The sequence below is a fragment of the Eurosta solidaginis genome, chromosome 4, assembly GCF_040869045.1.
Source record: "Eurosta solidaginis isolate ZX-2024a chromosome 4, ASM4086904v1, whole genome shotgun sequence".
Taxonomy (NCBI): domain Eukaryota; kingdom Metazoa; phylum Arthropoda; class Insecta; order Diptera; family Tephritidae; genus Eurosta; species Eurosta solidaginis.
In genome coordinates this window covers 104,700,148-104,716,085 of record NC_090322.1, presented here as the reverse complement: position 1 = coordinate 104,716,085, position 15,938 = coordinate 104,700,148, and the positions used below count along the sequence as shown (strand labels likewise).

At 34.8% G+C, this 15,938-nt stretch overlaps 1 protein-coding gene across 13 annotated transcripts in view; it reads left to right on the top strand.

The window, feature by feature from the left end:
- Positions 1-15,938, top strand: part of Tomosyn (syntaxin-binding protein tomosyn) — an 835,312-nt gene that overhangs the window by 676,273 nt on the left and 143,101 nt on the right. For all 13 annotated transcript variants that reach the window (XM_067782366.1, XM_067782362.1, XM_067782363.1 and 10 more), the window contains one exon: positions 1,139-1,263. In XM_067782366.1, coding sequence (XP_067638467.1) covers positions 1,139-1,263 — 125 coding nt within the window. The remainder of the gene's footprint in view (positions 1-1,138; positions 1,264-15,938) is intronic.

Genomic DNA, 15,938 nt, shown 5'->3' with positions numbered 1-15,938 from the left:
AATGAGCGTGGCCCCGCCCTTTTTCATTCAATTCGTCTAGAATACTTTTAAGGCCATAAGTCGAACTAAAATTTACCAATCCTTGTGAAATTTGGTGTGTGCATAGATTCTATGACGGTTGAAGCCACGCCCAGTTTTTATACACAATCGACCGTCTGCCCTTCCGCTCGGCCGTTAACACGATAACTTGAGCAAAAATCGATATATCTTAACTAAACTTAGTGCACGTACTTATCTGAACTCACTTTATCTTGGTATAAAATATGGCCGAAATCCGACTATGACCACGCCCACTTTTGCGATATCGAAAATTTCGAAAAATGAAAAAAATGCCATAATTCTGTACCAAATATGCAAAAAGAAATGAAACATGGTAATTGGATTGGTTTATTGACGCAAAATGTAACTTTAGAAAAAACTTTGTAAAATGGGTGTGACAACTACCATATCAAGTAGAAGAAAATGAAAAAGTTCTGTTGGGCGAAATCAAAAGCCCTTGGAATCTTGGCAGGAAGACTGTTCGTGGTATTACATATATAAATAAATTAGCGATACCCGACAGATGATGTTCGGGGTCACCCTGATCCACATTTCGGTCGATATCTCGAAAACGCCTTCACATATAAAACTAAGGGCCACTCCCTTTTAAAACCCTCATTAATACCTTTAATTTGGTACCCATATCGTACAAACACATTATAAAGTCACCCCTGGTCCACCTTTATGGCGTTATCTCGAAAAGTCGTCCACCTATAGAACTAAGGCCGACTGCCTTTTAAATAATCATTAGCACCTTTCATTTGATACCCCTATCGTACAAACGCATTCTAGAGTCACCCCTGTTCCACCTTTATGGCGATATCCTGAAATTGCGTCCACCTATAGAACTATGGCGCACTCCCTGTTAAAATACTCTTTAATGCCTTCCATTTGAAACCAATGTCATACAAACACATTCCAGGGTTACCCTAGGTTCATTCTGCTAAATGGTTATTTTCCCTTATTTTGTCTCCAAAGCTCTCAGCTGAGTATGTAATGTTCGGTTACACCCGAACTTAGCCTTCCTTACTTGTTCAAAAAGTTACTGTGCTAATAGATCTTAATAACAGAGGAAATGAATTTGTTTTATATATTACAGTCATTTTATATTGGATATGATGGGTGAATTATATACATCGCATGAAATGCCCGAGCAACCTAAGGATGGTTTTTTCAAAGGTCTTTTTGGAGGGGGAACAAAAAGCTTGGATAGAGAAGAACTTTGTGAGTATTTTTTTATAAAGATAAAGACTGTACATTTATGTATTTCGAGCCTTCCATGGAAAATTGTAAATTTTTACGATTTTCTAATTGTTTTGCTTATTAATTTTCAGTGCCAATATATTTGACATAAGTACATCTATGGCACCTTATTGTACAGATAATATACAAAGTGCGATACGCCTCTGAGGGCATTTGAGCCAAGGTTATATTAAATTCGCGTCGTGCTTTTTTTAATTTCACAACAACTTTATGCCGACTCCAAGCGGCATCAGCAAACAGATGAATTTTCGCTGAGAACCATTTCGTGGCTTAAATACCCTCGGAAAGTTGTCCCAAAATCAATTTTCTCAGCAACGGTTAAGGTTAAAGTTATTAAACAAAAAACCCTTCAAAGAATATTTTTTTCTATTATGAAAAAAAGGGTTTTAGTAAAATTTTAAATTGAAAAAACGTATAAAAAACTATTTGGCTCTATGAACATAAATAGCTCGTCGTGCAGAAGTGCAAGCCCATCGTGTTACTCCGCAAGTTGTTTGTGATTTCATGTGACTTGGCGCTAGAGGGAGGAAGGATATGTTGTCGGTTGAAACCTTCACCATCGTAACCACCAGTATACCATTTCAACGGTAATAGTGTCTTTATCTTTGCAACGGTAATAGTGTCTTTATCTTTGTCTGGCTGATCAAAACATGGCCATACTAGCAAGCAGCGTACCAGCCTACTCCTGAAAGGGGACAAACATCCAAGTCAAAGTAGAGGCAAAATGACGTGCGTTAAAGTGGCGTTTCTTGTTCTACGCTGTCTGGAAATACGGTTTCATAAACGGGGTTCATCGAGCGTGGTTGTTTGAAATAATTCATTGACTCTATGCCTCTGGATCATATGGCAGTGTTACTTAAAGCCGGGTCATAGTGGTTACGGAGATGGCCCCCTATCAGCAGCCCATATTGGCGAATCATAGTACAAGATTGAGTAGCCAATTGCTTAGTCTGTTTATGCACCGGGGCATGAAGCTCTCTCTTGCTGCCCTTCCACAACGTTAATTATGTTTCCTTTAATGCAGGATGAGGGTGGAAGAGTTGCGATTGAGCATGGCCGTTAGGTGCCAATTTGCAATTCTGTTCTCTATTAAGAATCGCAAATAAATTTCATATTAACCACTACACATTTTTTGACGTGTTTGGGAATTTTTGACGTTTCATAATGTTTGTTGTTTTGCTAGAAGCGTTGCCACACCGTTACTGCTTAAGGCGAAATTGTGGTTTTTCGGGATGGAAATTTCCTTCAGAATGAAAACGCAATGGCCATCTAAGACAATAATAATATGCTCTAACACGATTTATGTGCATACGTGTGTGGGAACACCACATTTGGTATGTAATATCGATCTGGCATCATCATCGATTACTCGGCGCGTCACGTTACCTTTTTTGGAACTTTTGCGCTTGAAGAGACTTGCCTTTTGTCCATAGAAATTAACATAATTAGCTTTGTAACGTTTTTCTTAATAAATCATATTAACTAAAGTATCAGAAGACTATTTTCCCCAAAGTGGTGACCCTGACTTGGAAACTGGAGAATATATTGTCGGGTGCCTGAATTCATCAAACTATTTGGCAGGAATTTATGCACACATCGAAATATAACTTACGCAATTTATCAAGGAGGAAATTAGTTTTCGAAGAACCTGTAGACGCAGCAATGGCGCAGGATCTAAGTGAGCAGGTCCGTGAGCTACAATTCCAATTGGAAGCACTACTTATGGGGGAAACGGCATCGTCGAATACTTCTCGGCTTACTACACAACGCATAGCAATCCACTTACCAAAATTTACTCTGGCAAATCCCCACATATGGTTTGCACAAGTTGAGAGTTCTTTTCGTTTACATGGCATTAACTAAGATGTAGACAAATTTGACTTGGTTATTGTACATTTAGAAGAGGAAGTTTTTTAGCTGTTGAAGAACTGGTTGCTCGTCCACCGGCTTCTGAAAAATATTGTCGCATATGCGTCGCTTGGCCCCTGACCCAGGCAGCGAAGGTATCATTCTCACCCTTTTTCTGTCCGAAATGCCGCAGTCGATACGACCACTTCTTACTATATGGGAAGAGACCGATTTGGACAAACTTGCTAAATTAACAGATAAGATGCTCGAAGCTGTAGGAACAAACTCTACGTTTTCTATCTCGCCGTAAATACCAAAGACTGCAGAGATCAATGTAAGTGCAGTAACATCTACCGGAGTGTCAAAAGACGTGGGTGATTCAGCTCGCATTCTCACTCAGAAAATAGGCAGCATGCAAGACGAAGTCAAGCGTTTGCAATCCACTAGTCGTTCCCGTAGCCGATCACGCAGTCGTGGTAAAAACCAACGCTCTTCAAATTCGGAACAGTCGGCTCAACAATCTACTAATTTACGTGACGGTCTTTGATCAGTGGATCAGTGGTCTCGGTAATTCCGCTTACGCTGGCCAAACAAAACTCTAAACAAGGAAATCTACTTTTATATGCAGCGAATCAAACAACAATACACTACCATTTTAATCGATCTTGATCTGGGCCTTCGTCGTAGTTTTAAAGTCGCAGATGTTCAGGTCGCCATAATCGTTGCTGATTTTTAACGCAGTTTAAATTACTTGTGGATCTCAAGAATCGGCAATTAATTGACGCAATTACAGGGTTGAAAACACCAGCATGTCTCAAAGACAGAACAAAATTCTGTTTCAACGCCACAAAGCACGACTAAACTCCCTGACCTTGTCCGTGAATTTATAGATGTAACAAAACCGGTCATTAAATCTACTCAGCCCAAACATCAGGTTCAGCATAGCATCGAGATTCAAGGTATACCGGTTGCTGAGCGGCCCAGGCGTTTGGCAGGCGAAAAATGAGCGACTGCCAAATCCGAAATAAACTTTTTAATTGAACAAGACATATGTCGGCCTTCGAGGAGTTCGTGGGCAAGTCCACTGCACATGGTGGCAAATAAAGACGGTGGTTGGCGCGCGTGTGGTGACTACCGCAAACTAAATGCTATCACCGTACCCGATCGATATCCAATTGCGCACCTAAACGATTTTACTGAAAAATTACACGGTATAGAAATTTTCTCTGCGCTTGATCTAGTTAAAGCGTACTATCAGAATCTCCTGGCGGAAAACGATATTCAGAAGACAGCGGTCTGCACTCCATTTGGCCTGGTAGAATTTTTGTTTATGCCTTTCGAACTTAAAAATGCCACATAGACATTTGAAAGGTTCATGGACAACATATCGTTAGCTTAATGCGATAATGTGCTAAGTCACTTTTTTTGAAAAATAGTATTTTAATGCAGTTTTAAAACTGAATTCAAAATACATCGGTCACAAGAAAAAAATATTTTAATTTTTAATTTGTGTAAATGTGCTAAGTCGTCAACTGTTCAAAAAAATATGCTAAGTCAACCAGTCAATAATATCAATCTGAATTACTAGTCATTACTTTGTGAGCGCATTTTATTTACTTATTTAATTCATTCAGTCTAAAAGTACATGCTTTGTCGTTGTTGTTGTATTAACGATAAAGACACTCCCCGAAGGCTTTGGGCCGATGTTGATGGTCCTTTGCCGCATATAGATCCGATACGTTCAGGTAACAAAGCACTTTTAAGGTACTAGTTCGACCATCTCGAGAACGATTTATATGACCACATTAAACCTTCTAGGCCATCCCGTCCTCCCCACCCCCTAGTTCCATGAGGAACTTGGGGACGCCGGAGCCTCGGCTGTCAATGAAACAGAATTCGCCACGGGTAGATGAGGTTGGCAATTTGGTTGGAGAATCTATATATTGCGCTGGGAACCCCTTGAGAAGGTTGCCTACACAACCCCTTGAAATTGGATTCACCCAATTGAGACATACATTTGGTGTTTGATAAATGCTTTGCGCTGACCATAATCTACTTCAATTCGTACATGTCGATAATTACGTGCTTTGTTACAGCCTAGTTAAAAAAAGAAAACAATTCAATTCAAATTTAAACTTATATAAGCTGCTATTAAAATTAAGAACACTACTGAATCGATTTGCTAGATGCAAAGTCCTAGTTATAGATTCATCCATAGCATAATTCGTTTTATTAGTTATTTAGATAAATAATCTATTATGCCGAAGATCATGCATTGGAATATATGGAATGAACAAATTAGATAAATCAGAGCAGTTCGTGCTAACGTTTATTACATTATAGGCAATCATAAGTGAGATTCAAGTTGTTCTGCCATGCAAAGCCTAAAGACCAAGTAATTTGCACCTGCTGGTATATGATGGGAGGCCGTCTGGCCAGTGAAGCATACGTAAAGCAATTTTTGTAAAAAATTTTTGAACTCTTTCAATTTTATAGGAGTTATATTCATAGAAAGGATTCCATATAATTGAGCAATATTCAGGACGACTTCTGACCAAGGATATATAAAGTGCCTTCAACCTCATAGGGTTAGGGTCCTTAAAATCACTGGTGTTACGTCTACTGAACCCAACCATTGCAACAAATTTTGAAACAATGAAGTCAATGTGACTAGAAAAAGAGAGTTTGGAGTAAAAAATTACACCCAAGTCTTTACTCTCTTGAAAACGATTCAGAGATTTAGCACTTAGTTTTGGTTTGAATTTAAAAATAAATGATTGTCTGCGCACCATCCGTCAAAAGAGTTCAGATCAGAGCCGTTAGAAATAGTTGGACAAATAAATAGTATTTTTTGTGAAATATATAGTTTCAGTGCTATATTTCAATCATTAAAGCGGAGGAGTGATGGGGAAACATATTGAGTAAAAAGTGCTAAGTCAGGAGAAAAAATTAGTTTTGAGTGTGGAAACTGTGCTAAGTCATAAAATAGCTGCTGGGTTGGCATACATGATTTTTATTTATCTTTTTCAAATCTTCTAGACTCAAAAGCATTGCAATTAAGGTATTCTCATTCACAGTTTTGAAAAAAGGAGGTTATTTCAAAAGTTATTCATTTGTTTCGTCTCCTGTAAAATTCGTAAAAGTGACTTAGCACATTTTCAAATTAAGCTAACGATATTTCGCGGCGTTGATTTTGTATACTGCTATATAGACGATATACTTGTAATGTCAAAAACGATGGTCGAGCATGAGCAACATCTACGAACAGTCTTACAAATTCTTCAAAAACATGGAGTGTGTATTAACATTAGTAAGTGTCAAATTGCACAGACAGAAGTAGGTTTTCTCAGCTATATTATCAATGAGAATGGATTTAAGCCCCCCTCGGATCTAATTACAGCAATTGAAAACTATGAACGTCCGAGAACGACCAACGAGTTAGGACGTTTTCTAGGTGTTTGTAAACTACTACCGCAGGTGTTTACCTCGTTCTTCCCATGTCCAAGCACCACTCACTGAATTGCTGAAGGATGTTATGCGTACGAAGTTTAAACATTAAATGTGTAGTCATGCGCAAATTTACGCTTTATATGTTTAATAGCTTAAGCACCGAAGTTGTAAACTTACACAGTATTACCCATCGATGTGTAATTTTCAACTCTAACCCTACACTAGTCGAAATATACATACGGGCAAGGGCTTTTTGCAATTTTCACCTGGTTTTGCTCCAGTTAGATTATTTTAGCTATCTTTTTATAAAAATATATGTCAGTATATAATACAAACATTAAAAGTAAATGTTTATGACTTTATGAAAATTTCGCGAAAAATTTCAAGTTTTTACTAAGAGTTTTTTAGAGTTTTTTCGAGTATGCAGCATTGAATTCTATTATAATTATGTGATAACCTTAAGTCGCTAAACATTTTTTTTTTATTTGTGGCCACTTTTTTAACGGACTGCCACATTTTCTTTCATACAAACTTTTGAACGTAATATTTTTATAGTCATAAAAAAAATTGTCAAAAATCAGTAAACACATCACTGCACTAAAATTCAATGAGCTACAAAACTGCATACTCGAATTCTAAAACTCTTAGTAAAATCTTGAAAATTACGAAATTTTGTCCATAAAGTTTTAAACTTAAGCTTATATTGCCCATTATGTGTTGATATATATTTTTATAAAAAAATAGCGAAAATAATTTAGCTAGAGCAAAACCATGTGAAAATTGCAAAAAGTCCCTCCCCTTACATATATTTCGACCAGTGTATAATAAGCACAATAAATTATCAATTTTCTTTTCTAAAATTTAATTCAATTAAAATCTACGAAATATCAGTTTTTAGCCCACGAGAATTTCAATAAATAAGAAATATATGGGGTATTCCATCCCATTTCGACCAATTTTGAACCCGACCCCTTTAGAATTGGCTGAAAGTTTTTCTTCTTTTTCTGGCTTACGAAAGACGTGTTTCAGAAGTTTTTAAAATTTTTTCATCCAACTCAAAAAAAGTTATGAATTTAAAAAAAACACCGTTTTTGTTTTTAAAATGCTATAACTTTTTCAAAAATTTACCGTTTGGGATCTTTTTTTTTAAATTTTTTTTAAATGTACTTTTCGGAAAAAATTCAAAAAAATGTTTAATGTTTTTTTTTTAACTTTTCAGTTTTTCGAGATTTTTCGAATTTCGCCCTTTTTTTCTCATAAAAAACTTCAATCAATTCTGCAATCATCCCCACTAATCCCGGAGTGGGCCGAGAATTTTTTATTTTTTTTTTATTTAATTGAAAAAAAAACTTTAAAATTTTTTTGTATTTTTTCCGAAAAGTACATATAAAAGCATGTTTAAACAAAAATCCCAAACGGTCAATTTTTGAAAAAGTTATAGCATTTTATTTTACTTATAGCGGCCACCGTGGTGTGATGGTAGCGTGCTCCGCCTACCACACCGTATGCCCTGGGTTCACACCCCGGGCAAAGCAACATCAAAATTTTATAAAAAAGGTTTTTCAATTAGAAGAAAATTTTTCCAAGCGGGGTCGCCCCTCGGCAGTGTTTGGCAAGCGCTCCGGGTGTATTTCTGCCATGAAAAGCTCTCAGTGAAAACTCATCTGCCTTGCAGATGCCGTTCGGAGTCGGCATAAAACATGTAGGTCCCGTCCGGCCAATTTGTAGGGAAAATCAAGAGGAGCACGACGCAAATTGGAAGAGAAGCTCGGCCTTAGATCTCTTCGGAGGTTATCGCGCCTTACATTTATTTTATTTTTTAAACGGTCAATTTTTTAAAAAGTTATAGCATTTTGAAAACAAAAACGGTGTTTTTTTTTTAATTCATAACTTTTTTTGAGTTGGATGAAAAAATGAAGAAAAACTTTCAGCCAATTCTAAAGGGGTCGGGTTCAAAATTGGTCGAAATGGGATGGAATACCCCATATATATTTTGGTGTCACATTTTTATACCTTTCATGAAAATGAAATGGTATATTAATTTCGTCACGAAACCCAAAATTGTAAGTCCTTAAAGGAAAACAGATAGACCCACCATTAAGTATACCGAAATAATCAGTTTGAAGAGCTGAGTTGATTTAGGCATGTCCGTCTGTCCGTCTGTCTGTTTGTATGCAAACTAGTCCCTCAATTTTTGAGATATCTTGATAAAATTTGGTGAGCGGATGTATTTGGGTGTCCGATTAGACATTTGTCGAAACCGGCCGGATCGGACCCCTATAGCATATCTCCTCCATACAACCGATTTTTCAGAAAAAGAGGATTTTTGTAATATCTTACTCAATTTAACAGATTGAAGCTTCAAACTTCACCATATACTTTCGTATATTGTACATATTGTTGCCTGGAAAAATTTATGAGATCGGTCGTATATATAGTATATATCCCCCACAACCGATTGTTCAGATAAGAAACTTTTCGTAATTACTGTCCTATTTTAAGAGCTAGAGGCTTCAAATTTCACCGAATGCTTACGTATATAGCATATATTATTGTCTGAAAAAATCATAGAGATCGGTTGTATATATAGTATATATCTCATTCAACCGATTGTTAAGATAAGAAACTTTTCGCAATTTCTACCCCATTTTAACAGCTATAAGCTTCAAATTTCACCGATTGCCTACGTATATAGTATATATTGTTGTGTCAAAAAATCATAGAGATCGGTGATATATATAATATAGATATGATGGTATATATAGTATATATATAGTATATATATTTTTTTTTTGCGATTTCGGCCCCATTTTAAAAGCTAGAAGCTTCAAATTTCACCGAATGCTTACGTATATAGCATATACTGTTGTCTGAAAAAATCATAGAGACCGGTGGTATATATAGTATATGTATATCTCATACAACAGATTGTTGAGATAAAAAACTTTGCGCCTTTTCTTCCCCATTTTAACAGCTAGAAGCTTCAAATTTCACCAAAAGCTTACGTATATAGCATATATTGTTGTCTGAAAAAATCATAGAGATCGGTGGTATATATATTATATACTTCATATAAACTGTCATTTTTGCCCCTTTTTTACGGCTAGAAGCTTCAAAATTCATCAAACTTCATCAAATAGTTACGTTTAGGTCATATATTTTTGAAATACGTGATTCGTAGTGATAGTTTTTACCTGCAGACCACAAAAAACGTGAAGCTTTGCATCCTCACACAAAGTACCTTCCTATTTTTATACCTTTCATGAAAATTAAATGGTATATTAATTTCGTCACGAAACCCAAAATTGTAAGTCCTTAAAGGAAAATAGATAGACCCACCATTAAGTATACCGAAATAATCAGGTTGAAGAGCTGAGTTGATTTAGCCATGTCCGTCTGTCTGTTTGTATGCAAACTAGTCCCTCAATTTTTGAGATATCTTGATAAAATTTGGTGAGCGGGTGTATTTGGGTGTCCGATTAGACATTTGTCGGAACCGGCCGGATCGGACCCCTATAGCATATATCCTCCATACAACCGATTTTTCAGAAAAAGAGATTTTTGTAATATCTTACTCAATTTAACAGATTGAAGCTTCAAACTTCACCATATACTTTCGCATATTGTACATATTGTTGCCTGAAAAAATTTATGAGATCGGTCGTATATATAGTATATATCCCCCACAACCGATTGTTCAGATAAGAAACTTTTCGTAATTACTGTCATATTTTAAGAGCTAGAGGCTTCAAATTTCACCGAATGCTTACGTATATAGCATATATTATTGTCTGAAAAAATCATAGAGATCGGTTGTATATATAGTATATATCTCATTCAACCGATTGTTAAGATAAGAAACTTTTCGCAATTTCTACCCCATTTTAACAGCTATAAGCTTCAAATTTCACCGATTGCCTACGTATATAGTATATATTGTTGTGTCAAAAAATCATAGAGATCGGTGATATATATAATATATATATGATGGTATATATAGTATATATATAGTATATATATTTTTTTTTGCGATTTCGGCCCCATTTTAAAAGCTAGAAGCTTCAAATTTCACCGAATGCTTACGTATATAGCATATACTGTTGTCTGAAAAAATCATAGAGACCGGTGGTATATATAGTATATATCTCATACAACCGATTGTTGAGATAAGAAACTTTGCGCTATTTCTTCCCCATTTTAACAGCTAGAAGCTTCAAATTTCACCAAATGCTTACGTATATAGCATATATTGTTGTCTGAAAAAATCATAGAGATCGGTGGTACATATATTATATACTTCATATAAACTGTCATTTTTGCCCCTTTTTTACGGCTAGAAGCTTCAAAATTCATCAAATTTCATCAAGTAGTTACGTTTAGGTCATATATTTTTGAAATACGTGATTCGTAGTCATAGTTTTTACCTGCAGACCACAAAAAACGTGAAGCTTTGCATCCTCACACAAAGTACCTTCCTATTTTTATACCTTTCATGAAAATTAAATGGTATATTAATTTCGTCACGAAACCCAAAATTGTAAGTCCTTAAAGGAAAATAGATAGACCCACCATTAAGTATACCGAAATAATCAGATTGAAGAGCTGAGTTGATTTAGCCATGTCCGCCTGTCTGTTTGTATGCAAACTAGTTCCTCAATTTTTGAGATATCTTGATAAAATTTGGTGAGCGGGTGTATTTGGGTGTCCGATTAGACATTTGTCGGAACCGGCCGGATCGGACCCCTATAGCATATATCCTCCATACAACCGATTTTTCAGAAAAAGAGGTTTTTTGTAATATCTTACTCAATTTAACAGATTGAAGCTTCAAACTTCACCATATACTTTCGTATATTGTACATATTGTTGCCTGAAAAAATTTATGAGATCGGTCGTATATATAGTATATATCCTCCACAACCGATTGTTCAGATAAGAAACTTTTCGTAATTACTGCCCTATTTTAAGAGCTAGAGGCTTCAAATTTCAACGAATGCTTACGTATATAGCATATATTGTTGTCTGAAAAAATCATAGAGATCGGTTGTATATATAGTATATATCTCATTCAACCGATTGTTCGGATAAGAAACTTTTCGCAATTTCTACCCCATTTTAACAGGTATAAGCTTCAAATTTCACCGATTGCTTACGTATGTAGTATATATTGTTGTGTCAAAAAATCATAGAGATCGGTGATACATATAATATATATATGATGGTATATATAGTATATATATATTTTTTTTGCGATTTCGGCCCAATTTGAACAGCTAGAAGCTTCAACTATCACCAAATGCTTACGTGTATAGCATATATTGTTGTCTGAAAAAATCATTACGTTCGGTGGTATACATAGTATATATCTCATACAACCGATTGTTCAGATAAGAAACTTTGGGCAATTTCTGCCCCGTTTTAACAGCTAGAAGCTTCAAATTTCACTAAATGCTTACGTATATAGCATATATTATTGTCTGAAAAAATCATAGAGATCGGTGGTATATATATTATATACCCCATATAAACTGTATTTTGTTGCCCCTTTTTTTACGGCTAGAAGCTTCAACATTCATCAAATTTCATCAAATAGTTACGTTTAGGTCATATATTTTTGAAATACGTGATTCGTAGTCATAGTTTTTACATGCAGACCACAAAAATTGAGAAGCTTTGCATCCTCACACAAAGTACCTACCTATTTTTTATTTTATATTTATCTTAAAAATCGTTTAGATATGTTCAAATTTCACCAAATGTTTACGTGTATAGCATATACTGTTGTCTGAAAAAATCATAGAGACCGGTGGTATATATAGTATATATCTCATACAACCGATTGTTGAGATAAGAAACTTTGCGCAATTTCTGCCCCATTTTAACAGCTAGAAGCTTCAAATTTCACCAAATGTTTACGTGTATAGCATATACTGTTGTCTGAAAAAATCATAGAGACCGGTTTTATATATAGTATATATCTCATACCACCGATTGTTCAGATAAGAAACTTTGCGCAATTTCTGCCCCATTTTAACAGCTAGAAGCTTCAAATTTCACCAAATGCTTACGTATATAGCATATATTGTTGTCTGAAAAAATCATAGAGATCGGTGGTGTATATATTATGTACCCCATATAAACTGTAATTTTCTGCCCCTTTTTTACGGCTAGAAGCTTCAAAATTCATCAAAATTCATCAAATAGTTACGTTTACGTCATATATTGTTGAAATACGTGATTCGTAGTCATATTTTTTACACGCAGACCACAAAAAACCTGAAACTTTGCATCCTCACACAAAGTACCTACCTATTTTTATACCTTTCATGAAAATGAAATGGTATATTAATTTCGTCACGAAACCCAAAATTGTAAGTCCTTAAAGGAAAATAGATAGACCCAACATTAAGTATACCGAAATAATCAGGTTGAAGAGCTGAGTTGATTTAGCCATGTCCGTCTGTCCGTCTGTCTGTTTGTATGCAAACTAGTCCCTCAATCTTTGAGATATCTTGATAAAATTTGGTGAGCGGGTGTATTTGGGTGTCCGATTAGACATTTGTCGGAACCGGCCGGATCGGACCCCTATAGCATACCATCCATATCCATACTACCGATTTTTCCGAAAAAGAGGATTTTTGTAATATCTTACTCAATTTAACAGATTGAAGCTTCAAACTTCACCATATACTTTCGTATATTGCACATATTGTTGCGTGAAAAAATTGATGAGATCGGTCGTATATATAGTATATATCCCCCACAACCGATTGTTGAGATAAGAAACTTTTCGTAATTACTGCCCTATTTTAAGAGCTAGAGGCTTCAAATTTCACCGAATGCTTACGTATATAGCATATATTGTTGTCGGAAAAAATCATAGAGATCGGTTGTATATATATATAAGAAACTTTGCGCAATTTCTGCCCCATTTTAACAGCTAGAAGCTTCAAATTTCACCAAATGTTTACGTGTATAGCATATACTGTTGTCTGAAAAAATCATAGAGACCGGTTTTATATATAGTATATATCTCATACCACCGATTGTTCAGATAAGAAACTTTGCGCAATTTCTGCCCCATTTTAACAGCTAGAAGCTTCAAATTTCACCAAATGCTTACGTATATAGCATATACTGTTGTCTGAAAAAATCATAGAGATCGGTGGTATATATATTATATACCCCATATAAACTGTATTTTTTTGCCCCTTTTTTACGGCTAAAAGCTTCAAAATTCATCAAATTTTATCAAATAGTTACGTTTACGTCATATATTGTTAAAATACGTGATTCGTAGTCATATTTTTTACACGCAGACCACAAAAAACCTGAAACTTTGCATCCTCACACAAAGTACCTACCTATTTTTATGCCTTTCATGAAAATGAAATGGTATATTAATTTCGTCACGAAACCCAAAATGTAAGTCCTTAAAGGAAAATAGATAGACCCACCATTAAGTATACCGAAATATCCAGGTTGAAGAGCTGAGTTGATTTAGCCATGTCCGTCTGTCCGTCTGTCCATCTGTCTGTTTGTATGCAAACTAGTCCCCCAATATTTGAGATATTTTGATAAAATTTGGTGAGCGGGTGTATTTGGGTGTCCGATTAGACATTTGTCGGAACCGGCCGGATCGGACCCCTATAGCATATATCCTCCATACTACCGATTTTTCCGAAAAAGGGGATTTTTGTAATATCTTACTCAATTTAACAGATTGAAGCTTCAAACTTCACCATATACTTTCGTATATTGCACATATTGTTGCCTGAAAAAATTGATGAGATCGGTCGTATATATAGTATATATCCCCCACAACCGATTGTTCAGATAAGAAACGTTTCGTAATTACTGCCCTATTTTAAGAGCTAGAGGCTTCAAATTTCAACGAATGCTTACCTATATAGCATATATTGTTGTCTGAAAAAATCATAAAGATCGGTGGTATATATAGTATATATATGGTGGTATATATAGTATATATATAGTATATATATATATTTTCGCAATTTTAGCCCCATTTTAACAGCTAGAAGCTTCAAATTTCAGCAAATGCTTACGTGTATAGCAAATATTGTTGTCTGCAAAAATCATTGACATCGGTGGTATATATAGTATATATCTCATACAACCGATTGTTCAGATAAGAAACTTTGCGCAATTTCTGCCCCATTTTAACAGATAGAAGCTTCAAATTTCACCAAATGCTTACGCATATAGCATATATTGTTGTCTGAAAAAATCATAAAGATCGGTGGTATATATAGTATATATATGGTGGTATATATAGTATATATATATAGTATATATATATATATTTTCGCAATTTTAGCCCCATTTTAACAGCTAGAAGCTTCAAATTTCACCAAATGCTTACGTGTATAGCATATATTGTTGTCTGAAAAAATCATAAAGATCGGTGGTATATATAGTATATATATATAGTATATATATATAGAATATATATATAGTATATATATATATTGTAGCCCCATTTTAACAGCTAGAAGCTTCAAATTTCACCAAATGCTTACGTATATAGCATATATTGTGGTCTGAAAAAATCATAAAGATCGGTGGTATATATATTATATACCCCATATAAACTGTATTTTTTTGCCCCTTTTTTACGGCTAGAAGCTTCAAAATTCATCAAATTTCATCAAATAGTTACGTTTACGTCATATATTGTTGAAATACGTGATCCGTAGTCATATTTTTTACACGCAGACCACAAAAAACCTGAAACTTTGCATCCTCACACAAAGTACCTACCTATTTTTTATTTTATATTTATCTTAAAAATCGCTTAGGTATGTATCTCTGTTCATTATATATTTCTTATCTTATACATCCGATTATTCGGAGATTACGAATGGCATAAGATTATTGTTCAGTCCCATTCATGTTATTAATACGGTTAATGTCTTCCAATAGCCCTAAAATTCATACAAGTAGTAATTTAAAGTATTAAAATAAAAATATTGTGTTTGTCCTTTTTGTGCATACAATGCAGGTTTGAAAAATTTTCATAAATTGCATATATATAACCGACCTAGTATTTGAAGTTTTAAAAGATACACATAAAGTTTAAGCATAGATTTGAAGTAAGATTTCTATGAGAGAAATATTAAAATTAAATAGAAATTATCTATATATTAATACGCTAACAAAATTTCCATACAATCAATTGACAGACTGTTTCGCATACTTAGCATACGTAAAATCATATAAAAGTTATATGAATCGATTCGTATTGATAAGCCGCAGTACATAGGCTTATTTTTGTTAACAAATAGAGAACTACTGCTTCGCTCATTTTCTATTGAAAT